The sequence below is a fragment of the Talpa europaea genome (genome assembly GCF_964194135.1).
Source record: "Talpa europaea genome assembly, chromosome: 11".
Lineage (NCBI taxonomy): Eukaryota > Metazoa > Chordata > Mammalia > Eulipotyphla > Talpidae > Talpa > Talpa europaea.
The window spans coordinates 30,787,393-30,813,082 of record NC_140078.1 but is presented as its reverse complement, the minus strand read 5'-3'; the positions used below and the strand labels follow the sequence as shown (position 1 = coordinate 30,813,082).

The 25,690-nt window shown below is 37.1% G+C and overlaps 2 protein-coding genes across 5 annotated transcripts in view; one reads left to right on the top strand and one right to left on the bottom strand.

Annotated features, from left to right (window-relative positions):
- Positions 1 to 25,690, bottom strand: part of MACROD2 (mono-ADP ribosylhydrolase 2) — a gene marked incomplete at both ends in the record, with an annotated part of 1,814,301 nt that overhangs the window by 1,556,875 nt on the left and 231,736 nt on the right. The gene's annotated exons all lie outside the window — the stretch shown is intronic.
- FLRT3 (fibronectin leucine rich transmembrane protein 3) lies at positions 300 to 2,261 on the top strand (the record flags this gene model as incomplete). The annotated part of the gene is made up of 1 exon (XM_084247880.1): positions 300 to 2,261. Exon 1 carries the CDS (start codon positions 303 to 305, stop codon positions 2,259 to 2,261), a length of 1,959 nt encoding a protein of 652 aa, XP_084104006.1. The 5' UTR covers positions 300 to 302.

Sequence of the window (25,690 nt, the reverse complement as noted above, 5' to 3'; positions counted from 1 at the left end):
AGTGCTATGAAAATGTTTTAGAATATTCAGTACAACTTCAATCATATCTAATATTTCAAAATCAGAGGGATTGGAAACACAAACTTCTTAATACCACAAAACATTTAGGATAAAGAGATTATATGATTATGTTCATTGCTAGCTAGCAAAAGGCCCTAAGTATGCAAAAAAAAGAGATTGTTTATAGATGTTTTAATTTTTACAATGTTTTGAATATTTTAATTATTTTCACCTAATTTCTGTTTTTTGTTTTTTGTTTTTTTTTAAACTCACTTCATTTTAGGGCTCTGAAGCTACTGACCATGATCAGCCCAGCCTGGAGCATTTTCCTCATCGGGACTAAAATTGGTCTGTTCCTTCAGGTGGCATCTCTATCAGTTATGGCTAAATCCTGTCCATCTGTGTGCCGCTGTGATGCAGGTTTCATTTACTGTAATGACCGTTTTCTGACATCCATTCCAACAGGAATACCAGAGGATGCTACAACTCTCTATCTTCAGAACAACCAAATAAATAATGCTGGTATTCCTTCAGATTTGAAAAACTTGCTGAAAGTCGAAAGAATATACCTATATCACAATAGTTTAGATGAATTTCCTACCAACCTCCCAAAGTATATAAAAGAGTTACATTTGCAAGAAAATAACATAAGGACTATCACTTATGATTCACTTTCAAAAATTCCTTATCTGGAAGAATTACATTTAGATGATAACTCCGTCTCTGCTGTTAGCATTGAAGAGGGGGCATTTCGAGACAGCAACTATCTCCGACTGCTTTTCCTGTCCCGTAATCACCTTAGCACAATTCCCTGGGGTTTGCCCAAGACCATAGAAGAACTACGCTTGGATGATAATCGCATATCCACCATTTCATCACCGTCTCTTCAAGGTCTCACTAGCCTAAAACGCCTGGTTTTAGATGGAAACCTGTTGAACAACCATGGTTTAGGTGATAAAGTTTTCTTCAATTTAGTCAACTTAACAGAACTTTCACTCGTGCGGAATTCCCTGACTGCTGCACCAGTAAACCTTCCAGGAACAAACCTAAGGAAACTTTATCTTCAAGATAATCACATCAACCGGGTACCCCCAAGAGCATTTTCTTATCTAAGGCAGCTGTATCGACTTGATATGTCCAATAATAACCTAAGTAATTTACCTAAGGGTATCTTTGATGATTTGGACAACATAACCCAATTGATTCTTCGCAACAATCCGTGGTATTGTGGGTGCAAGATGAAATGGGTACGTGACTGGTTACAGTCACTACCTGTGAAGGTCAATGTGCGTGGGCTCATGTGCCAAGCACCAGAAAAAGTTCGAGGGATGGCTATTAAGGATCTCAATGCAGAATTATTTGATTGTAAGGACAGTGCAGTTGTAAGCACCATTCAGATAACCACTGCAATACCTAACACAGCGTTTCCTGCTCAAGGACAATGGCCAGCGCCAGTGACCAAGCAACCAGATGTTAAGAACCCGAAGTTCACGAAGGATCTGCGAACCACAGGAAGTCCAGCAAGAAAAACAATTATAATTACTGTGAAATCTGTCACCTCGGACACCATTCATATCTCTTGGAAACTTGTCCTACCTATGACTGCTTTAAGACTCAGTTGGCTCAAACTGGGTCATAGCCCTGCATTTGGATCTATAACAGAAACAATTGTAACTGGGGAACGCAGCGAATACTTGGTCACAGCGCTGGAGCCTGATTCACCCTATCGAGTCTGCATGGTTCCCATGGAAACCAGTAACCTCTACCTATTTGATGAAACTCCTGTTTGTATTGAAACTGAAACTGCACCCCTTCGAATGTATAACCCTACAACCACCCTTAATCGAGAGCAAGAGAAAGAACCTTACAAAAACCCCAATTTACCACTGGCTGCCATCATAGGTGGGGCTGTGGCTCTGGTGGCCATAGCCCTTCTTGCTTTAGTGTGCTGGTATGTCCATAGGAATGGCTCAATCTTCTCAAGGAACTGTGCATACAGCAAAGGGAGGAGAAGAAAGGATGACTACGCGGAAGCTGGCACTAAGAAGGACAACTCTATCCTGGAAATCAGGGAGACATCTTTTCAGATGTTGCCAATAACCAATGAACCAATCTCAAAGGAGGAATTTGTAATACACACCATATTTCCTCCTAATGGAATGAATCTGTATAAAAACAATCACAGTGAAAGCAGTAGTAACCGAAGCTATGGAGATTACAGAGACAGTGGTATTCCAGACTCAGATCATTCACACTCATGATGCTGGAGGACTCACAGCAGACTGTTTTGGTTTTTTTTAACCTAAAGGAGGTGATGGTAGGAAACCTGTTCTACTGCAAAAACACTGGAAAAAGAGACTGAAAAAAAGCAATGTACTGTACATTTGCCATATAATTTATATTTAAGAACTTTTTATTAAAAGTTTCAAATTTCAGGTTACTGCTGCGATTGATGTAGTGGAGATGCCTGAACACAAGTCTATATTTTAGTATTTTTTAGTAATTTGTACTGTATTTTCCTTGCAAATATTGAAGTTATAAATCATTTACTTTGTGTTCTACTGAGTAAGATGACTTGTTGACTGTGAAAGTGAATTTTCTTGCTGTGTTGAACAATCAGGACTGCATTCACATAAGATCCTTGTAGTATAAGCACAGGCCATTTTTCACTTTGGTATTAATAAAATGTAAAAAAATAAACCTGGCTGAATGAGAAAATTAAATTTTAAAAAATAGTTATGAAATAATGTTCCAATTATTAAATTTGTATTATCCCAGTGGTATTCAATAAATCAAAATACGTGAAGTAATGGGCAATATCAAACTTGCTGCATATCTCCATTTGCTTTAAGCAAATTAGATATCCTTAAGAAAGTAAACATACCTTCTGAACTGAATACATCGGCTGGCATAAAAGAAGTGGGAAGTTGGTTGTTAAAGCCAGTGATTGTTAGCAAAGCTTTGAGGATAAAGGATTTCACAAAAACAATAATGTAAGTGTGCTTCCAAGTTAGGGGGAAAATGTATACTTAGGAAAACATGAAAACTTAGACTTGCATAGCATAATAAACATAAATACCAGAATTGCATTTTGGGTTTGCCTGTACCACATTGGTTTTTGAAAAGTGAGTTCTAGACACATAACTGTTAGTGTTTATGATGTCTTTACAATAAAGGATGTCAAAGAGAAACCGATACATACTGAAAAGGTAGTATAACCATAAGCAAGTCCCTTCAACAGTCCACCGAAGGTAGTACTTTAAATAAGTGAGAATTTAAAAGAAAAATCATGCTAAAGATCAAATTCAGATCTGGTTTATAGGAAATGCTTTAACACTGTACATAAATGTTCTGTTTACTTTCACAGAATACTGCCCATTACTGTCACATTTGCCAGATATTACATAATGAACTTGTAATGTAACATTTCTTTCTAGCTTCCTACTGAATTGTGAGCTATTACTTGTTAAAAAACATCACTTTTCTGTTGCCATGATTTTTTTTTCCAACAAAAACCAAAGTGCATTGTACGCCCTTTGGCCAGTCTTGTATGTGCCTTGATCCAACGCTACATGTATTCAGCTTTTAAAACTCAACAGACAAATTTTTCATAATTACTCAAATATGAAAAATTATGGTCTTATTGCTGAATAAAACAAAAAAAAGTACAAAATAATTGTGCTTGCTTTTTCGGGATTATGTTACTATCACTAAAGTAGCAAATGGCCCAGCACATTAGTCTAAGCACCCTCATGTATTTTTCTAGGCATAAAAATAAACGTTGGCTACAAATTTAAAAGAAAAAGTGGCATCTTGATCTTGTGTATCATTTTACTTCAAAAAGTTCAATATTTTGTGCATAAGGTAACTTTGTAAGTCTTTCAGAGTACTAGAATTTTACTTACATGCTCCACAGATGGAAAACTTCAGAAGTGGCTTTGTGAGCTTTCCATCTTTAGTGCCCTGCTGTCACTGCTGTGGGACTCTTTAAGGTGGTCTTTGAAAAATTAATACTTTAACAGCTTTTTGGTAGTGTGAGTTGGCATCAGTAAATCAGAAATTTCAGATCTAAGAGTTCCTGGGTATAAACTTAATAATAAGGCACTTATTTTCTATAACTTATTTTCCTTATCTATAAAATAGGGCTATTACCACCAACCTCCCAGGGTTGTTGTAAGGATTAAATGAGATAATGTGCATGAAAACTGTACAATGCTATACAGAATGTTACTGCCGTTATAGTTTTAAAAGAAGTTTGTGTTCTTGAAAGTTTGCTAGATCTCACTGCTGCTGCTGCATTACTGACAAGTATCTCCAACTGCCTCATGAAATCTCATTCATTATTTAGTTGCCATCTTCAAATGTTTCCCATCACTTTCTCTTTGGACTTGCTGTTATGGAGGTTTTCCATGAATAAGTTAGCACAGAAAAACATGATTAACATTAAATATAGAAAATGTTTTCAAAAGGAAGTTTGAGTTTGCTTCCAGAGGTTCTGAGTAGGTCAGCTACAGTTATGCCAGAACTCAAGGAAACTGCTAAATGGTTCCATAAAGACTCTACAATTTATTTAGAGTCATGAAATGTCAAAATGAAATGGTGAGTTTATGAAAAATCAAAAAAGAAGAGGTATCTTTTCCAGTTGGTCTATCTTTCATGAGCACAGACTATATGTATTTTGATTATTTTACCAGTAATGAAACAGACAGATGTTATACACTCACAAAATTAGAAGCACTGAAAAGACAAAAGTTTATTCTTCATCTGGGTTTGCTACAAAAGCCAAATGCTTTATTGAAAAATATACTCTTCCTACAGAAAAACTAAACACAAATCTCCAGCTAAAATGGCACTAAATTATAGATCAATTCGCATATATCCCAAATTAATTATTTACAAATTACTCTGATCAGGTACCAACTGAAAATTATAAGGTTAAAAGTCTAATCCTGAATGTATAACATGTAGATTTAACAAGAATTAAATCAGGAAAGCTACCAAAAAATTAAAAAAGGTAAAAATAATCACTCCCTTATAAAGTTTGACAAAAATCAAAAATTGTTTTTAGCTGCAGCCACTTGTGACTGCATTAAACCAGTATGTTCATGCTCTTCTTCCCTATTTCAAAAAAAAAAAAAAAAAACAACAACTATGCTTTATCTTTTAGCAAGTCCTATTTATTAAAAATTTTCCCCTGGGCCAAAGGAACCAGAAAAAAAAAAAAACTGCTTTACTATGATTTCTGACAAAAGCATATGTTATAGCCACATGTCATTGTGACAATTTTCATAAGGAATCCAAAGAGACTTACATGCTTTAAAGCACCTGAATTTTGGGTATTAAGGGTGAGTTTACTTTTATATGAGCTCATCTGCTGCTGAAAACAATAGTGGTATTTAAAATTCTAATTTGTTTCTCATATTTAGCATGATTATCAAATCTTAATTTAGCAAAGTCTTGCTATTAAAACAACTGTATGTTTTAGATTTTTGGTTAAATTAGCAAAATTCATAATTATCAATCACCTTCTTAAGAACTTCAAAGTTCTCAACACATAATCTCAACAGCCAATAACCTTTACTGACTAGCTTCCGCATTATAAATAATGGAAGACTTGCCTCCAAGTGTAACATCTAGAGGTTATAATCCATAATGTAATGAAAGCTTATTGTGACTGCAATACATAAGCTGAAATAATTAAATCTACGTAGATAAGAAAGACCTCATGAAGGAGGTAAAATCAGGGTTGGGTATTAAAGAATAAGAACATATGTAAAGATAAAGCAAGAATAGCAGGTATCATATTTATGGGGGGAAATGGAAACAAAGTTACGAGAGTCAGAAAAATGAGCAATGATTTTCAAAACTGACTTTGGTCAAAATCACTTGAGAAGACTTTAATTAAGATAACCATGTCTCAATACAGAACTACTAAATAATGTCTCTTAGGTTATGTTTGGGCACTACAAAAATATATATTTTTTTAATTCCATATGTAATTTTCATGCAGTGAAGGATCACTGTTTTAGGAAGGAGGTATTTAGGGAAAAGTCAGTAATACAGTTGAAATATAGGATCTGCACATGTGTTTCATGTCAAACTTTGCAGAATGTTGAATTCCAAGCTAAGAAATTTGCATGATATTCTTTGAGAAGGGTGCAATTCAAAAGATACAAAAGTTAGGATTTGTACAAATTTTAAATTGAGGAATAATAAAATTTGAAGATGATCATTTTTGGTTCTAGAAAATAGAATGTTGATGAGGTGATTAATAATGATGGAACTGCAATTTCAAGGTACTGCAATTTCAGGGTATTTTACACACATTGGGTTTTATATTTATATTGGCTAATTACTAATAATAGTGCTCTCTTTAACCCTTCATGGTGACCAAATTTAGATGAATTATAATCACCTTATGTTAACCTTTTGGAAATGTCTAATTATGAATTTAGAAATGAGGGTCTGGAGACAAATCCTTAGCGTCAAGGAAGGGAATACATATCTAAGAGGTTATTATTAAAGATGAAAGGTGGATGAGATGCCCAACAGAAGGAGAGAAAAGAGACAAGTCAAAGAAACATCTACCCCTTTGCAGGACAGAAGATGAAAGAGGAATCTAAAAACAAAGCATAAAAGGGAGGGTCTCAGAGTAGCAAGTCACCACGAGAAAATATGATATAAAAGAAGGATCAAGGTATAAAAAATGAAGTGGATACCAGGAGGCATATTTGTTGACCTTGTGAATAACATGGGGTGTAGAGATAGGGATCTAGAATAAGAACAGAGAGCATAAATAATGGGAGAAAAATAAATTGAGAGGCACATGAGGTGTGGTCCAAGTCATGGTGATGACTCTGAGATGATTACGGTAAATGCAGCGATTGAATAGCTAGAGTTTTAGATAACTAACAAGGAGTAAAAAGTCACTCAGAGATTGAAAAGTTGGTATGAAGGTAAGATTTAGAAGACAGACCCAAAGGATGATGGAGAAAAGTCACAGAGATGAACAGAGGGAAAAGATAATAAGATTAAGTGATGTAGATTAGAAACAAGGACTTCAAAAGAAAAGTAATTCAATAATGGTGATGAAAACAGTTACCAAGTGATCTTTGAGGAGCAGGAAAAACTTTTTTAGCTCCCTATCTCTATGCCACATCTCTCCCAACCCGAATTTCATCAACTAGTGATAGCAAGAGATGCAGTAGATAACAGGAATGTGTCATCCTCAGAGACCAGATGCCAATTAATTCAAGATGATGGGGGAAAGTGCTAAGAAAAATGTCAATTATGTTGGAACCCAAAACTGGAAAATAAAAGTAAAGGATTGCTTTAGTGTAGGGTCCAGTGGACACAGGACATATGCCAGAAAGGAGGTCAAATTTTCAGATGGAAAGGGATTTAAAACAGAAAAGGAGAGCAGAGAAAGGCACTAAATTCTAAACAGGTGATCAAAGTTTAAGAGATGCTGGTCATAAGGGGTCAGTGGAAACTCCGATTGTAAATAGTATAGACATTCTGAACAAGAATGAAAGGAAAACCAAATTAACCTCACTCTATTCTGTGAACATCAAGAAAGAATTAAATACAAATTTATCTCAAAATACACACTAAGATAGAATTTCTGCCCATCCACACAATCTTTCACCAGCCTTTCTCACAGTATCATATAATTCCAGATGAAGGGATAAAGCAAATCACATTATGAAACAACCATTTCCTACCCCCATTTCATTTTTATATTATATGGATGAAATGAGATTAGCAATGAACTTTAGGACTGCCTTGAAAGTTTTTTCTTTTTTAAGAGGTTTCAAAAGGAAGTATGTAGCCACAGGGGTGTGGAAGTTGGGGATAATGGGATTTTACAGACTGATTGTATGGAAACATAAAAGCAGTTCTTCTTTTTCAATGCCAGCTGTCTGGAGTGGAGGTGGGGGCAGTGTAGGAAATTACTACCCAAAGTAATTACCCTTCTGAATATACAACAGGGTTCTGATAATTCTGACATTACAAAGTTGAGGCTAGCTCATATCAATGTTGCTCTAAAAATCATGGAGTCACTTCTGAAATTCCACATTTTAATTTCCTAGATATGAGGACTAATGTTAAATTAAAAAAAAAAATAGAATAGGTAAAACAAAAGTCTAACAAAATTCTCTTTTAAAAATGTGTTCTATGAATACTAGCAATGTGTTATGCATATGTGGTCTTAATGAATGTCTGGAGATTAAGTTCCTGCTGTAAGACAATACCACTTGTTGAGGATTTTTTACATTGTTAGGTATTTTATATATTTTAATCGCATTTAATTCACACAATATCTTTACAGACAGGATTTTTTTTTCCTATGCAACAAATTCAAACAGCATGTATTATCTGTATTTTTCAGATGAGCAAATTAATATTGTGAAGGTCATGGAGCTATTTTAGCCGTTCAACAATAATGATGATTTATTGAGTTGTTATTCAATAATCGTGCTTGGGCCTATGTTTACAACAGTCAACCAGGAAAATATGGAGGATACAGTTAATATAGTTGGCTAGGTAGCAATTCATATATTCACCAAAAACCAGATAAATGTAAAGTGAAAAACAGGTGCCATAAAAAAGAAAAACATGCCACTACCAACAAGCATTAAGAGAAACTAGTCATATTGTGTGGCAAAGGAAAACCTAAGACTTGAGGAACAGAGTCAGTCGTGTGACCAGTGAGATAATATTCTAAGCTCTAGAAACAGATTGTGGTCGTATTTCAACTAGGGAATCAGCTTTGTGAGGCTAAGGATTGAAAACAATGTGAGGGTGGCTTGACTCAGGAAAGAAGACAGGGGTGTGGGCCTCCCCTGGTGGCGCAGCAGTTGAGCGCTGGGCTGTGAGGCTGCCCGCAGCCTCTGCAGTGCCAGTTCGTTCCCCCGCCATGGGCGAGGGTCCCACAAAAAAAAAAAAAAGAAGAAAATAGGGGTGAGATCTGAGAGACAGACTGGGATTAGAACATGCAGGGTCTTTTAGGCCAAGGACAAGAGACTGGACTTCATTCCAATACAAGAAAGACGTTAGAACATTTTAAAAAGGATGGTGTAGAAGAGGAGGAAAATGATGCATGGGACCAGACTACCAGGATTCAATTGTAGTAAATCTCTTTTGTGACTTTATGAAGAACTAGTGATCTGGAACAGGATAGTGGTGGTAAGAAGAAAGCAGTGAGGGTGGGGAGATACCAGATATATTCTGAAGCTATAAAGGAATCCTTCTTATAGTTATATAGTTAGTAAGTGATAGAACAAGGATCCTGTCTGCCCTTGAAGCTTAATTTTTTAACACGTGCTTTAAATAGTGAGCAGAAATGTATTTAAAACTTATTTTCAATAACTTTAAAAAGAATTTTGAGTCCAGAAAAAAAAATTACTTATTTTATTATAGTGCATTTTTAGTATTAAAACCCAAAATATGTGAATGGGACAAATGTGAAATCTCCCAAAGCTTGTAGACTCCTCCTACTCCATATACTTAATAATGACTATTGGTAGTAAATCATTAATGGCTATAAGGTATCCTAAGAATAACACTTATCTTTCTTGAGCTTTCCAATATTTAATTTCAGAGTTGGAAGGCAAACCTTAATATTTGAGTTCATGACCCCTTTATGTCTCTAAGAGCCAGATTGGAACTTTCAGTGATCTGTAACAAACAAACATGTTTGTTGCCAAGTAGGGACATAACCCATGAGTACTATGACCTAGTCTACAAAGGTAAAGAAATTTCAAGATTATTTAATATTTTTAACAATTATTTATCTTTAAAAATATTTGAATTATTGAAATCCTTTATTTGGAGTATACTTACCAGACATATACAAACATAGATATGTACTAGAGACCTAATTTTACTCCACACTTTGAGGCAGTATGTCATAGATATTTTGAGTTAGCTAAAAGAGATTCCATGAACTTTAGTGAGGTATACTAACACCCTACAAAAAAAATTAATATGTTCATTGTTTAAAAATAACACAAAATTGGGCCTCCCCGGTGGCGCAGCGGTGAAGCACTGGGTTGCAAAGCTGCCCGCAGCCTTTGCAGCGCCGGTTCGATCCCAGGCTGCTCCCCGGCCACCGGAGGAGGGTCCCACATGGCGCGCAGACCTCTCCTGCTGCCCGCTGCTCCCCTCAGCAGTGTACTTCGGTCTTTCTGCCTGCTCTGCTCCCTGCTCTGGCTCTGGTGAATTCTCTCACCCTCCCGCGCTTCTGACTGTACCCAGTGCTTGTATAAATAAATAAATAAATCTTTTAAAAAAAAGATTTATTAAAAAAACACAAAATTTTTTTAAAGTTTATAGTTGAATTGTAACTAGTTTACAAATTGTTTTAAGTTCATAATAGAAAAACATGTAACTAGACTATGATTTAAAATATGCTATTGAATTAAAATATGCTTCTAATTGCTAAGCTATATGTCAATCATAGAACTCCCCATACAAGAATTAAATATTTTTATTGTTGTCATTATCTAATATACTACCTATTATCTAATACAGTAAATATTTTACTTATATGTTATTATTCATATTCTCCATTAAAATATAAGCTCCATGAAGGTAAGGAATTTTGTCCTTGGTTGTTTCACTGCTAAATCACTCCAAACTATAGAACAATACCTGGCATCCAGCAGATGCTCAAAAAAAAAAAAGAAAAGAAAAGAAAATTAGTGGGTGAGTGAATAAAACAATGAATGAGCTTCAAGGGATTGTATCACTGAGTATCATCTAGTAAATGTGAAGCTCTTTGCAAACTCAACCATTCCACAAATTTAGACTAATAACCATCTTCGTGATAACTAGCATAGAATATTTACTAAGCATTCACATCCATTATCTCCTATACGTTCTAATTTGTGAAAGAAACTGAAGGTGAAATAGTTTATGCAACTCACCTAATAGCACACAGTATAAGTTGTACAATAGAAATGGGTCATCAATGGGTCTCCCGGGTGGCGCCGCAGGTTGAACACAGTGCTGTGAAGCTGTCCGCAGCCTCTGCTGCATGGTTCGATTCCCAGCCCGCCAGGGAGATTCCCACATGGCCCGGCAGGCCTCTCCTGTCTCACCCGCTGCTCCTCTCAGCAGTGCTTTGGGTCCATCTGCCTGTTCTGTTCCCCATTCTGTCTCTGGTGAATTCTCTCGCCCTCCCGGGCCTCTGGCCTGTACCCCAGCTCTTGTATAAAAATAAATAAATCTTTAAAATAAAAAAGGGGGGTTGTCAAAAAACAACTTAATTCCAAATATAAATATCTTAACTCCCTTGTTCTGTATTTCCTTCTTAAAACAAAATATACTAGGGCACTCTATTAAATTACATGTACAACTGATATTTGACATGATTATTTAGAACACTGTCTTTAAATCAGACAGATCTGGAGTCACGTAAGTTTCTGCCACTTACTTGGGCTAGAGCCTTGGGCAATTTACCCAATCTTTGTAAGCCTCAGTTTCACCTTCTGTAAATAGGATAATAATAGTGCCTCTCTAATTATAAGGAATAAATTATATATTTCAAACTGAGTACTCAACTCATAGCTGGCTCTTAGTAAAGTCCCAGTAAATTTTATTTTCACCTTGATGACGAAAAAACATTTCCACAGTATCTGTTATCAGAACTATCATTTAAACAGAGGGTGAAAAAAAGCAGGAAATGGGGAAGCAAGATTAAAGACTTTTTCTAAATTTCTACTTTTTGTCATACCCTGCACTGATTTTTACAGAGGCAAATACTAACAAAGGCATATTTTTCCCTCCCTGCAAAACAGAACTGTCTTCTTTACATTTTCCAGGATCTCAATACAATTTTTTGTTGTATAAGAACAAATATCTAAATAGTTACTTGTCTAATCAAAGTCACAAAGGCATTGATACAGAGTATATCATACACATTTCAGATGAATTAACTCCTGCTAGTGGGAATTTTTTATGGGAAGAGCAAATTCTAAACAACCAAGTACATGTCTATCTCATACAAGCACAGTTTTCTGTTTAAGCACAACAGAAAACTACACAATACAGGCTATTACCTTCTATAAAAGTTGTGAATCTAATTTAACTTGCTTTGAAAAGGAAGAAGGAAGAACAAAGAGGAAGAAGGAAGAACAAGAACAAAAGGTGTAGGGAGGAGGTGTAGGGAGGAGGAGCAGGAGGGGGAAGAGAAGGTCCAATGACTAGACATTTAAACAGGCATTATTCCCTAGTTTATCAAGTTATGAACTTTTCCAGGTATAAGAATTTAGTTAACTTTTTTCCTCAGAAAAATTCTCATTGATGGGTTCAATTTAAGAGTGAAATTTAGATTTTAATATTTATTATAGTGCAATAGTACTACCTAGAAGAAATGTGCTAGTTCACAGCACATGCAACTTTATCACCTCCTCAGACAAATTTCACAAGTTGCTTTCCAATTCTTTACCTTCCTTTAGAAGTCCTACACATAGAGGTATCAGTAGAAGTCATTAAAACCAATTAATACTTCACCTTCCTTTTGAGACAAGAGGAGAAAGTGAAGCAGTTCAAACAAAATCTTTAATAAATCCATGAAAGTAAATTTATACAAACTTTAAAAGTAAAGGAAAGAATCTTGTGACAAAATTATGTGTATGCAATATTAAATGCTCAAATGAAGGAAGTTAAGTATAACTGCTTACCAAATATTCACAAAATACGTATTTACCCAACTATACTATATTTTACTATAAGTATCAGTTGAGACTCTTTTTAACCAAATTCAGCTTTTAAATTAAAAAAACTAGTTAATAACTATTATTAGTAGTAATAATGATTATAAGCTTATGAAAATGAAACACTATGAAATGGTTGCTATAAAAACCCTAAAAAAGAATCCTTAATCACTCTGCCCTTCTGCCCATGAGTATGATGATCCTATCCTCTACTTTCAACCACTCTCTAGCAGATAACAGGGTAACAAATATATTCTTTAAAAATCTATCTAGGGCCTCCCAGGTGGCGCAGCGGTTGAGCGCTGGGTTGCGAAGCTGCCCACAGTCTCTGCAGCGCCAGTTAGATCCTCGGCTGCTCCCCGGCCACCGGGGAGGGTTCCACATGGCACGCAGACCTCTCCTGCCGCCCGCTGCTCCCCTCAGCAGTGTACTTCGGTCCTTCTGCCTGCTCTGCTCCCCACTCTGGCCCTGGTGAATCCTCTCACCCTCCTACGCTTCTGACTGTACCCGGTGCTTGTATAAATAAATAAATAAATAAATAAATAAATAAATAAATAAATAAATAAATAAAATCTTTTAAAAAAAAAATCTATCTAGAACAGAGGCCTCCCTGGTAGCACAAGGGGTTAAGTTTCAGCTCTATGAAACCATCCCTGCCACGGCAGCACAAGTTTCATCCCTGGCCAGAGAGATATCCACATGGCACAGCAGACCTCTACAGTCTTACCTGCTGCTCCCCTCAGCAGTTCATTTCAGTAGATCTGCCTGTTCTGCTCCCCACTCTGTCTCTGGTGAATCCTCTCACCCCTACCCCCACACCTCTGGCCTACACCCCAGTTCTTATATGCAAAAATAAATAAATCTTTAAAAAAAATTTATCTAGAACAAGCTATTCTATATATCAGAATATATTTTAAAATTTAACATTGATGCCAAAGTGTTTTAGTGCATGTACTAAGTGTAAACATTATTTACTATTTTTATTTAATAAGTTTTTACATCATTTTTCATTTTTGTACCAATTCACCCATGCACCATCACCATAGTCCCTTGTGCTCTTCCCACCCGTGTTTTGATTCTACTCTCTCCTCCTCTTCTGCAGAATGTCTCTGATACATAGTTGCCTGTTGATTTTGATTTTTAATTTATTATAATTAGTTTTTTTCATGATCCCTTATTTGGTTCCTCTACATTCCTCTATAAGTGAAACATTATTTAATGTAGACATTAAAGGATTATAAATTTACCATCCAGAAAGTTCCCAGCAACTACTATTATTTGTACAAAATACTACAGAGAAGACACAAGATATCATCATATTCAAGCAAGCCATTCTTGTATCCAGGGTAGTGGTTAAGAACATATAGTTTTGGAATTGAGCCAACCAAACTACAAACCACACTGGTTCTACCACTAGCAAGGTAATCTTGGGCAAACTACTTAGTCTCTCTAAACTTTCCTTTCTTAAGCATACTTTATAGGATTGGTAGCTACATTTAATGTATATAAAATGTTTAGTAAAATAGTAGTTGACATGTCAGTAAGTACACAGAATTTAGTGCCTATAGGCAATATATTCCAGGGATAGATGGTGCAGATTCTGAAACATAACTTCTTATATTCTAAGTCAAGTCATTTGACCCCTGGAAAATTATTTTACCTCTCTATATTAATGTTAGAAATCATGAAAAGATTAAAGGGTGCTTTGCACAATGCAAGTGCTCAATGATATTTTAAAAAGTATTTCAAATAAAATCTCATAGAAGCTGAAATTGAAGAAGAATATGAAAGCAATTTTGTCTACTGATATTTGAGCTGACCCAGAATTAGGAATAAATTGACACTACCAACTCAGTCCACATCCATAAATGTTCCTATATACTATTATACAACAATACATTGATCAAGCTCCTAGTGCAGGCTTCCTAATTTCAGGTTTCCCAGACTTGTCTGATGATACAAATCATTCAGAGATTGTGACTGAGCAGGTTTAGGGTGAGGTCTTGGAATCTTGGAATTAAATATTCCAAGGCCTTACCCCACCAGGTCTGGGGTGGGGCCTTGGATATATAATCAGCTTCCCTAGTGAGTCCTACATCTAAGTAGACTCAGAAACCTTGAATTAGTTGAAGCTGTTGCCAACCACAAACACTAAGAAGATTATCTAGCAATCACACTAACTGAACTGAATTACTGTTTTATAATTATTTAATGGAAATGTGAATGTTAAAATTTTTTTATTCAACAAATATTTTACTGAGTATCCAGCAGTATCAAATTTTTATTGAGCATATATTAGCATACAACTCACAAAAGAATATATGAAAGTTAATGGAAAATCACAACTATTATTAAAATTTAATGAAATTTGACGCTGTCAAAGGAAATGGAAGAAAACAAAGAAAGATATCCCATGTTCATAAACTAGAAAAATAAAAAATGCTAATATGAACATATTACCTAAACCAATTTACAGATTCAACATTGTAAGTATCAAAATCCCAAAAACCTTTTCTCAAGTAAATTGAACAGTTATAAATTTGTATGAAGCCACAAAAGACTCTGAATAGCCAAAGAAATCCCAAGAGAAAAACAGAAAAATGTAGGTATCATATGTCCTGACTTCAAACCATACTACACAGGGATAGCAATAAAAACAATGTGGTACTGAAACAAAAACAGAAATACAGACCAATGGAATAGAACAGAGAGCCCAGAAATAAACCCACAAAAATATGGGAAGTTAATCTTTGAAAAGGAGTCATACCCAGACAATGGAGAAAAGAAAACCTTTTTATTTATTTTTTTTTTGTGGGGTCTTAGCGTGTGTGTCATTCTCACATGTGTGAGATGAGATGACACCTCCTATGAAATGATGAACAATGAAGAGCAATGAAGAAAATTTTTCCATACATATATCCATCCATTATCCTTATGGATCGCCGTCTGGTGAATTGTCTATTCAGATCTGCTGCCCATTTATCAATTAGGCTGTTTGGCTTTTTGTTGCTAAATTGAATGTGTGTTTTGTATATCTTGGATAATACGTCTTATCAGCGCTAGAAGCTGTAAATTTTTTCTTCCATGCAGTATAATATGGTTTTAGTCTAGTTATGTATCTTTTTATGTACAAATCCTTTAATTTGAGGTAATCCCAATTGTTTGTTTTTACTCCTATTCCTTTGTCATAGGGATCCAGTCTTTATCATTGAGGTCATGAATGTGTTTTCCTATATATATTTTCTTACTGCGGCATTGTATCTATTTTGAAGTTTATAATCCATTGGGAGTTTTTTTTTTTTTATAAATTTTATTGTTATATTCCCCATACAATTGCAGCCCCCCATTCTGACCCCAATCCCTCCCCTCCCGCCCCCGCCCCCCTAAAAGTGTCTCTGGTTCATAGTTTTTTGTTGATTTTGATTTTCACTTTCTTATAGTTATTCATTTTCCTGGTCCCTTATTTAAGTTTTCTAGATTCCTGCTATGAGTGAGACCATCCGGTATTTTTCTTTTTCTTTTTGGCTTATTTCGCTGAGCATGATCCCTTCCAGCGCCATCCATGTTGCAGCAAATTGCATGTGTTTATCTTTTTTGAATGCTGAGTAATATTCCATGGTATATATGTACCACATCTTCTTGATCCAGTCATCTATTTTTGGGCATTTGGGTTGTTTCCAAAGCTTAGCTATTGTAAACAGTGCTGCTATAAACATAGGGGTGCAGGTGTTCTTTGGAATTGATGTTTCTGTGTCCTTTGGGTAAATACCTAGGAGTGGAATTGCTGGATCATATGGAAGCTCTATGTTTAGTAGGTCCAGAAATCTCCACACAGCTTTCCACAGTGGTTGGACCAGTTTGCACTCCCACCAACAGTGCAGAAGAGTTCCTTTTTCTCCACACCCTCGCCAACATTTGTTGTTGCTAGTTTTTTTAATATGTGCCATTCTCACTGGTGTAAGATGGTATCTCATGGTAGTTTTGATTTGCATTTCCCTGATGACAAGTGATGTTGAACATTTTTTCATATGCCTGTTGGCCATTTGCATTTCCTCTTCAGAGAAGTTTCTTTTAAGCTCTTCTGCCCATTTTTTGACTGGATTATTTTCTTTGTTGTTTTTGAGTCTCATCAGCTCTTTGCAGATTTTTGTGATCAGTCCTTTATCATTAGTGTTGGGTGCAAAAATGTTCTCCCAGTTGGTGGGGTTTCCCTTTGTTTTTGTTATTGTCTCTTTTGCTGTGCAAAAGCTCTTTAATTTGATGTAGTCCCAGCTGTTTATCTTTGCCTTCACTATCACTGCTTTGGGTGATGTGTCTGTAAAGATGTCTTTGATGTGCAAATCACGTAGTGTTTCGCCTATATTTCCTTCTATATATTTTATGGTTTCAGGTCTTATGTCTAGTTCTTTAATCCATTTTGAGTTGATTTTTGTGTATGGTGTGAGGTGGTGGTCAAGCTTCATTCTTTTGCATGTAGCGACCCAGTTTTCCCAGCACCATTTATTGAACAAACTTTCTTTGCTCCAATGCATATTCTTTGCTCCTTTGTCAAAGATTAGTTGACCATAAATCTGTGGGTTTATTTCTGGATTTTCTATTCGATTCCATTGGTCTGTATGTCTGTTCTTGTTCCAATACCATGCAGTTTTGATGATTATGGCTTTGTAGTATAGTTTGAAGTCTGGGAGTCTGATGCCTCCATTCCCTTCTTTTTTTTTCAGGAGAGCTTTGGCTATTCGGGGTGTTTTGTGATTCCATATGAATTTCATCAATAATTGTTCTATTTCTTTGAAGAATGACATTGAAATTTTGATTGGAATAGCATTGAATCTGTATATTGCTTTTGGAAGGATGGCCATTTTAATAATGTTTATTCTTCCAATCCATGAGCAGGGGATGTCTCTCCATTTCTTTGTGTCTTCTTCTATTTCTTTTAACAGTGTTTTATAGTTTTCTTTGTATAGGTCCTTTACCTCTTTTGTTAGATTTATTCCCAAATATTTGATTTTTTTTGTTTCAATAACAAAAGGGATGGTCTTTTTGATTTCTTCTTCTTCAGATTTATTGTTTGTGTATAGGAAGGCTACTGACTTTTGCGTGTTGATTTTGTATCCTGCCACTTTACAGAACTGATTGATGAGTTGAATTAGCTTTTCTGTGGAGTTTTTGGGGTTCTCTATGTATAATATCATATCGTCTGCAAATAGTGATAGTTTGACTTCTTCTTTTCCTATTTGGATTCCTTGGATGTCTTTCTCTTGTCTTATTGCCCTGGCTAGGACTTCCAGTATTATATTGAAAAGCAATGGTGAGAGTGGACATCCTTGTCTTGTTCCAGATCTTAATGGAATTGCTTTCAGCTTTTCACCATTGAGAATGATACTGGCTGTTGGCTTGTCATAGATGGCCTTTATGATGTTGAGGTATGTTCCTTGTATCCCAAGAATTTCAAGGGCTTTTATCATGAATGGGTGTTGCACTTTGTCGAAAGCTTTCTCAGCATCTATTGATATTATCATATGGTTTTTATATTTCTTTTTGTTGATGTGTTGGATAACGTTGATTGATTTTCGGATGTTAAACCATCCTTGTGCCCCTGGAATGAATCCAACTTGGTCGTGGTGAATTATCTTATGGATACATTGTTGGATTCTGATAGCTAAAATTTTATTGAGGATTTTTGCATCAGTGTTCATTAGGGAGATTGGCCTGTAGTTTTCCTTTTTTGTGTTGTCCTTGTTCGGTTTTGGTATTAGTGTAATGATGGCTTCATAAAACGTGTTTGGTATTGTCCCTTCCTTCTCAATTTTTTGGAAGAGTTTGTGAAGGATAGCCACCAATTCGTCTCTGAATGTTTGGTAGAATTCATTTGTAAATCCATCAGGGCCTGGGCTTTTGTTTTTGGGGAGGTTTTTGATTACCATTTCAATTTCGCTGCTTGTAATTGGTCTGTTTAGGTGTTCTATTTCTTCTTTATCTAGCTTTGGGTGATTGTAGAGTTGTAGGAATTTGTCCATCTCCTCTAGATTGTTAAACTTGTTTCCATATAACTGTTCATAGTAGTTACTGATTATTCTTTTGATTTCTGCTGTGTCCGTTGTGATTTCTCCTCTTTCATTGATGATCCTGTTTATTTGTGCTTTCTCCCTTTTTTCCTTTGTGAGCCTGGCTAGGGGTTTGTCTATTTTATTGATTTTTTCAAAGAACCAGCTCTTGGTTTCATTGATCTTTTGGATTGTTTTTTTAGTTTCAATTTCATTTATTTCTGCTTTGGTTTTTATTATTTCTTTTCTTCTACTGGTTTTGGGGTTTTTTTGTTGTTCTTTTTCTAGATCTTTGAGCTTCGAGATTAGGTTGTTTCTTTGCGTTCTTTCTTGTTTCTTGATGTGAGCTTCTATTGCTATATATTTTCCTCTTATTACTGCTTTTGCTGCATCCCATACATTTAGGATATTGGTGTCCTCCTTGTCGTTCAATTCAAAAAATTTTTTAATTTCTTCTTTGATCTCCTCATTAGTCCAATGGTCTTCCAGTAGTGTGGTTTTTAATCTCCATGAGGTAGGAACGTTCCTTGCCTTCTTTTTATGGTTTATTTCTAGTTTGATGCCTTCATGGTCAGAAAAGATGGTTGATATGATTTCAATCTTGGTGTATCTGTTGATGTTTGTCTTGTGCCCCAGTATGTGATCGATCCTGGAGAATGATCCGTGTGCGCTTGAGAAAAATGTGTACTCCGTTTTTTGGGGGTTTAGTGTTCTATAGATGTCTGTTAAGCCCAATTGCTCTAGGTCTTTATTTAGAGCTTTGGTTTCTTTACTTATTTTTTGTCTTGTTGATCTATCCATTGTTGATAGTGGTGTGTTGAAGTCTCCCACTACGTATGTGTTTTCTCTGATGTCTGTTTTCAGAGAGGACAACAGTTGTCTGATATATTTTGGTGCTCCTTCGTTTGGTGAGTATATGTTAATGAGTGTTATTTCTTCTTGAAGTATTGTCCCCTTGATCATAATGTAGTGACCATTGGGGTCTCTTTTTATCTTTTTGAGTTTGAAATCTGTTTTATCTGATATAAGTATAGCTGTTCCTGCTTTCTTTTTTGGTCCATTTGCTTGTAGGATTGTTTTCCATCCTTTAACTTTGAGCCTATTTTTATCTTTTGTAGCTAAATGTGTTTCCTGGAGACAGCAAAAGGTTGGGTTTTGTTTCTTAATCCAGGCTGCAACTCTGTGTCTTTTTATTGAAGAGTTTAGTCCATTTACATTTAGAGTTAATATTGATATGTTAACATCTGTATTTGCCATTGTGTTTGTCTTTCCTTTGATTTTATTTATTTATTCTTTTAATAACTATTTTTTTTTTGGCCTTCTTTCATTGTTATTCGTCGCTCTGAGGTTCTGGCTTTAGGACTCCTTGTAGTATTTTTTGGAGTGGGGGTTTAGTTGCAATGAAATTCTGGAGTTTGTTTGTCTGGAAAGGTCCATATTCTTTCTTCAAAGAGGAAGGAGAGCTTTGCGGGATAGAGTATTCTTGGTTGGCATCTGTTTTCTTGGAGTCTGTTGACTATGTCCCTCCACTCTCTCCTTGCCCGTAGTGTTTCTTCGGAGAAGTCTGATGTCAGCCTGATTGGTTTTCCTTTGAATGCTATCTGTTTCTTCCCTCTTGCCAGCTTCATTATTTTTTCCTTGTCCTGGATTCTTGGGAGCTTTACTATTATGTGTCTTGCTGTATTTTTTCTTTCGTCGTGGAAGTTTGGTGTTCTTCTTGCTTCTTGTATATCAATTTTCAGCTCCTTCTTCACATTTGGGAAGTTCTCTTCAATTATCTCTTTGAATATTTTCTCTGTTCCTACATCTCTCTCCTCTCCTTCTGGTATTCCTATAACTCTTATATTTCCTTTCCTCATGGAGTCAGATAGTTCCCGAAGTCTTTCCTCGTTCTTTTTCCTTCGTACTTCTCTTTCCTTTTCTGTTTTGGTTCTTTTTATTCCTGTGTCTTCAAGATTACTTATTCGTTCTTCCATTTCATCTATTCTGCTTTCATTGCTTTTCCCAGAATTCTTTAGTTCTTCCATTAATTCTTTGATCTCCTGCATTTCTTTTACTTCCCTCTTTAGGGACTCAATTTCTTTCTTGTGACCATTGTTTTCCCTCTCTAGGGACTCAATTGCATTCTTCTGATCGTTGATTATTTTTCCCTTATCATTGTTTTCCTTTATGACATCTGTCAGTTTTTTAATCACGGCAATTTTAAATTCTCTTTCTGGAAGGCTCAGAAATTCTTCCAAGTTATTGTCGTTGCAATCTGGGGGCTGGCTTTCTTTTTGTGGTGTGCTTTTTCTCTGGAGAGTTGCTAGGTTGCGTGTGGTTCTTCTCCTCCCTACTGTCTGTTTTCTAATTTGCCGTATGCGTTGGGACACTGTGTTGTTGGGACTGGCCGGCATCTTGGGTGGGCTTCTCTGGTCCCCTCTGGTTCTTCCAGGAGTCATCTGTCAGTTTCAAGCAGCCTTTACTGGAGAAAGGTCCCTTTCTAAAATGCCGATGTGGGGACACACTCCCCTGTGCGCCTGGTCTGCCCCGGCGGTGGGTTCCTGCTCCCCTCTGGGCTTGGACTGCAGGCCAGAGGGGGTCTGGCGTGGGCGAACTTCCCCCGCTCACCTCTGGCTCCTGAGGAAGCCTTCTGCAGGTAGTCTTTACTGAAGAAATGTCCCTGTTCTAAAATGGTGATGTGGGACACACTCCCTGCGCTTCTGGTCTCAGGCACACTCTTCTGCGCGCCTGGTCTGCCCCGGCTGTGGGTGCTCGCTCTCCCTGTGGGCTCAGACTACTTGTTCGGAAGGGGCCCGGTGTGGGCTAACTCCCCAGCTGGCCACTAGCTCCTTCAGTAGCCTGTGCTGGGGTCAAGTCGCTAGGTGGCGCCAGAGATCTCTCCTAGAGCCCTTGGGGAGCTGATTTTCCACCCCGTGGGACAGGGAGCAGAGCGGGGATGGTAGGGTACACCTCAACGGCTTTGGGGTGCTGTGTCCGCCTTGTGCCCCACCGTCGTGGGGAACCCACGCCCCTAATTTCGTGCCCCGGGTCTCAGTTCCAAAGCCCTCAGTTCCAGGACTCGGGCTGTAGCCCAGATCAGTGGCGCGGGAATGGCGCCTTTTGAATCCCACTCCCCTGCCTGGGCGCCTGGTTCCTGCTCACTCAGGGAGGGCCTCCGCCCGGGTCTCAGTTCCAAAGCCCTCAGTTCCAGGACGCGGGCTGTAGCCCAGATCAGTGGTGCGGGAATGGCGCCTTTTGAATCCCGCTCCCCTGCCTGGGCGCCTTGTTCCTGCTCACTCAGGGAGGGCCTCCGCTGTCTCCCCGCAAGCCTAGGTCGCAGTCGTGGGGATCTGGGCAGCTGCAATCCGAGCGCCGCTTTCGCGCAAGCTTACCGGGCGGCCGGGGCTGTGTGCTGGTGCTGGTCTCCTCCTGGGGGCGGGGCTCTCTTTAATGGCGCCTGGAGCTCACCTCCGCGGCGGATCCTACAGGGTTCGCCTCAGCTCCCGTTCACGGGGTGTGGTGGCTGAAATAGTTCCTTTCCACTCACAGTCCCACTTGCTGTGTCCGTTTTTCTTGGTGGCCGTTTTGGTTTGTTGTTTCCCTCGTCTCTGCCGGTCGGAGAGTGCCGCCTCTGTGGGCGGGGGAGGGGAGCAGGGTTCTGCGCTTCCCTCCCTTCTCGTCCTCTTTTATGGCAACTTTCTTCTTTGGGCAGTTTGCTGGAGTCGTCTGTTTATCTTCCGTGTCCCAGTTCTCACTGGGACCTGCCGCTTTTCCTCCCTATTAACTTTTTTTAATGGGAGATCTTACTCGCAGCGTCTCCTCGCTGCCATGTTGCTCCGCCCCCTCCAAGAAAACCTTTTTAACAAGTTGTGTTGGGACACATGGACAAAGGAAGGAAGGAAGGAAGCAAGGAAGGAGTGAGAGAGATGGAACTAGATCATTGCTTAACTTCACTCACAAAAATTAATTCAAAATGGATTAAAGATTTGGACATAAGACCCAAAACCACAAAATACATGAAAGAAAATATAGATGATATATTCCTGGACAACAACTTTAGAGACATAGTTGGGAATAAAATTCTGAAAGCCAGGGAAATAAAAGCAAAATTTTTTTTAAAAATGGGAGTACATAAAACTTTTGATACTATGTTGAATCTATAAATTGGTTTAAGTTATATGTTCATATTAGCATTTTTTATTTTTCTAATCTATGAACATGGGATATCTTTGTTTTATTTGTTTTCTTCTTTCAAAAGTCTTTGTACTGCAAAAGGAATTATCCCCCAAATAAAAAGGCAGCCTATGTGGACTGGGAGAAGATATTTGCACATCAAATGTCTGATAAGGGGTTAGTTCCAAAATATGTACACATACATCTAAATAAGATTCATACATCTGAATAAGAAAAAACAAATGACCCAATCAGAAAATGAGCAAATGGCCCAAATAAACACTTTACAGAAGACATTAACATGGCCTAAAGGTACATGAAAAAATGCCCAGCATCAATTATTATAAAGGAAATGCAAATCAAAACCATAATGAGATATCACTGCACCCCTGTGAGAATGGGCCATATCAAAAAGATGGGAAACATCAAATTGCCAAGGATTTAGAGAAAAAGGAGCACTTGGTCACTGTTGGTAGGAATTATTATAGTACAGTATATACAAAAAACAGTATGGAAATTTCTCAAAAAATGTGAAAATATCAAATGATCCAATAATACCACTTGTAGACTATGAAAACACTAATAGGAAAATATTTATACACCCATATCTGTTTAAAAAATCTTATGCACAATAGCCAAGTCATGAAACCAAACTGCATGTCCAAAAACCAGTGACTAGATAAAGAAAATACAGAATATATGTTCAATAAAATACTACTCAGTTATTTAAAAAGATGAAATCATGCTTTTAAACTTTTTTTTTTTATAGAGGCATGTTTTTATTTATTTATTATATTTGTTTGTTTGTTTTGTTTATACATGCACTGGGTACAGTCAGAAGCGCGGGAGGGTGAGAGAATTTACCAGAGCCAGAGGGGAGAGCAGAGCAGGCAGAGGGACTGAAGTACACTGCTGAGGGGAGCAGCGGGTGGCAGGAGAGGTCTGCGCACCATGTGGGATCCTCCTCCGGTGGCCGGGGAGCAGCCGGGGATCGAACCGGCGCCGCAGAGGCCGCAGGCAGCTTCGCAACCCAGCGCTCAACCGCTGCGCCACCGGGGAGGCCCTGAAATCATGCTTTTGAGGACAAAATGGATAGATCTTAACATGATCATACTAAGTGAAACTATGTCGGAAAGTAAAAGTTAATGGATGGTTTCACTTATCTGCAGAATATTAATAACCAAAGAAAATAAACTGGCAAACAATTCTAAGGCTGAAAAATACACTGGTTACCAGAGGGAATGAGTTGGGGGAGACAAAGGAGAGAGTAGGGCATTGAAGGTGATAGGGCATTGGCAGGAGAACTTTGGTAGGATGAGTGAAGCATGTGCACATAATGAAGTATGAAGCTGTGCTGCCCAACTTCAGAGACTGGCAAATTAATAAAATTTGAGAAAAATTAACACAACTTGAGAGGTGACAGTGGCAAACAGAAAGGAAGTGTATACTTGGCAAAGATACATAATTACATGTTACAATTTGTCCTGAGGAGTTCAGAAATTACTGGGACAAGTGTCTGTTGCTCAAGAGGTCTGGTTCTTCAAGAAATTTTTTATAGTTATTTATGACACTGCTGAATGGACTAAAATATGAAAAATGTTAAAACACCCAAGTAACAAAGGAGGTTCTCCCTGGTGGTGCGGGGATTAAAGTCTCAACACTATCAAGCTGTGGGCATGAGTTTGATCCCAGGCCAGGGAGTTAACCCACATGGCACCCTGTCTCTTGTCTGCTGCTCCCCTAAGCAGTGCATTTCAGTAGATCTACCTGTCTGCTCCCTACTCTCTCTGATGAATCCTCTCACCACCCCACACCTCTGGCCTGCACCCCAGTTTTTGTATGCATAAGTAAATAATATAAATCTTAAAAATAAATAAATAATTTAAAAGGTATAAATATGTTTTCTTTTGATCCTTCTGATCGTTAGACTTTAGACACAAATTATAATGCGTCTCTCATAAGTAAAATGAGTACAAACTTGGATCTTAATTATTTTCTAAGAAAATGATAAAAAGAAAGGAGCCTCCATTCCTCTAAGCTCCCACATCCAACTCCATACCTACCCTATAGACATACATATTGGCTCAAACAAACAATGAGCAATGTCTATAATTGAGGCATCTGGAATCTACATCCTAATAGAAACAGAAGCATTAATGATTATGAAAGGAAATTGAGGGCAATGACACCAAAAATAGCACTAATATTATTCTACTAAATGAAGAACATATATAAAATACAGTATAGCAAATATGCATATGTTTCAAAAATTACATTTTATGTTCAAGAATTATTTCTGTAAAAGATCTAAGGTAAAACAGTGAAATCATTAGGTAATTCTCTATAATCTCATGGTTAGAGAGTTACTAACTACATGAATGAATGAGGAATGAAATGGATTTAAATGCAGTCATTACATCTATTCAAGTATCACTGGTCCATAAAAGCATGACTTAAATAAAGCCTCTATTAGGTGTTACTTAAAATATGATGAAGGAAGCAGGCACAAAATTTCAGGTTTTTCAGTTATCTCCTTCCTCAAGGAAGAAGAAAATAAAGGGTTACTTAGGACTATTACAAATAATCCTAAGTGGTTATTTTTAAGTGGTAAACTAATAGGTATATATTTTTTCTGTTAATTTTTCCAAATTTCCTAATTAAAAAGGTACTATATTCTTTTATGTGACTAGGAAAAACAATTCCTTTACTTGAGGAGACTAGCTATTGGGACAATTTTATTTAAACATTACAGTAAGGTCATTTAAAAAC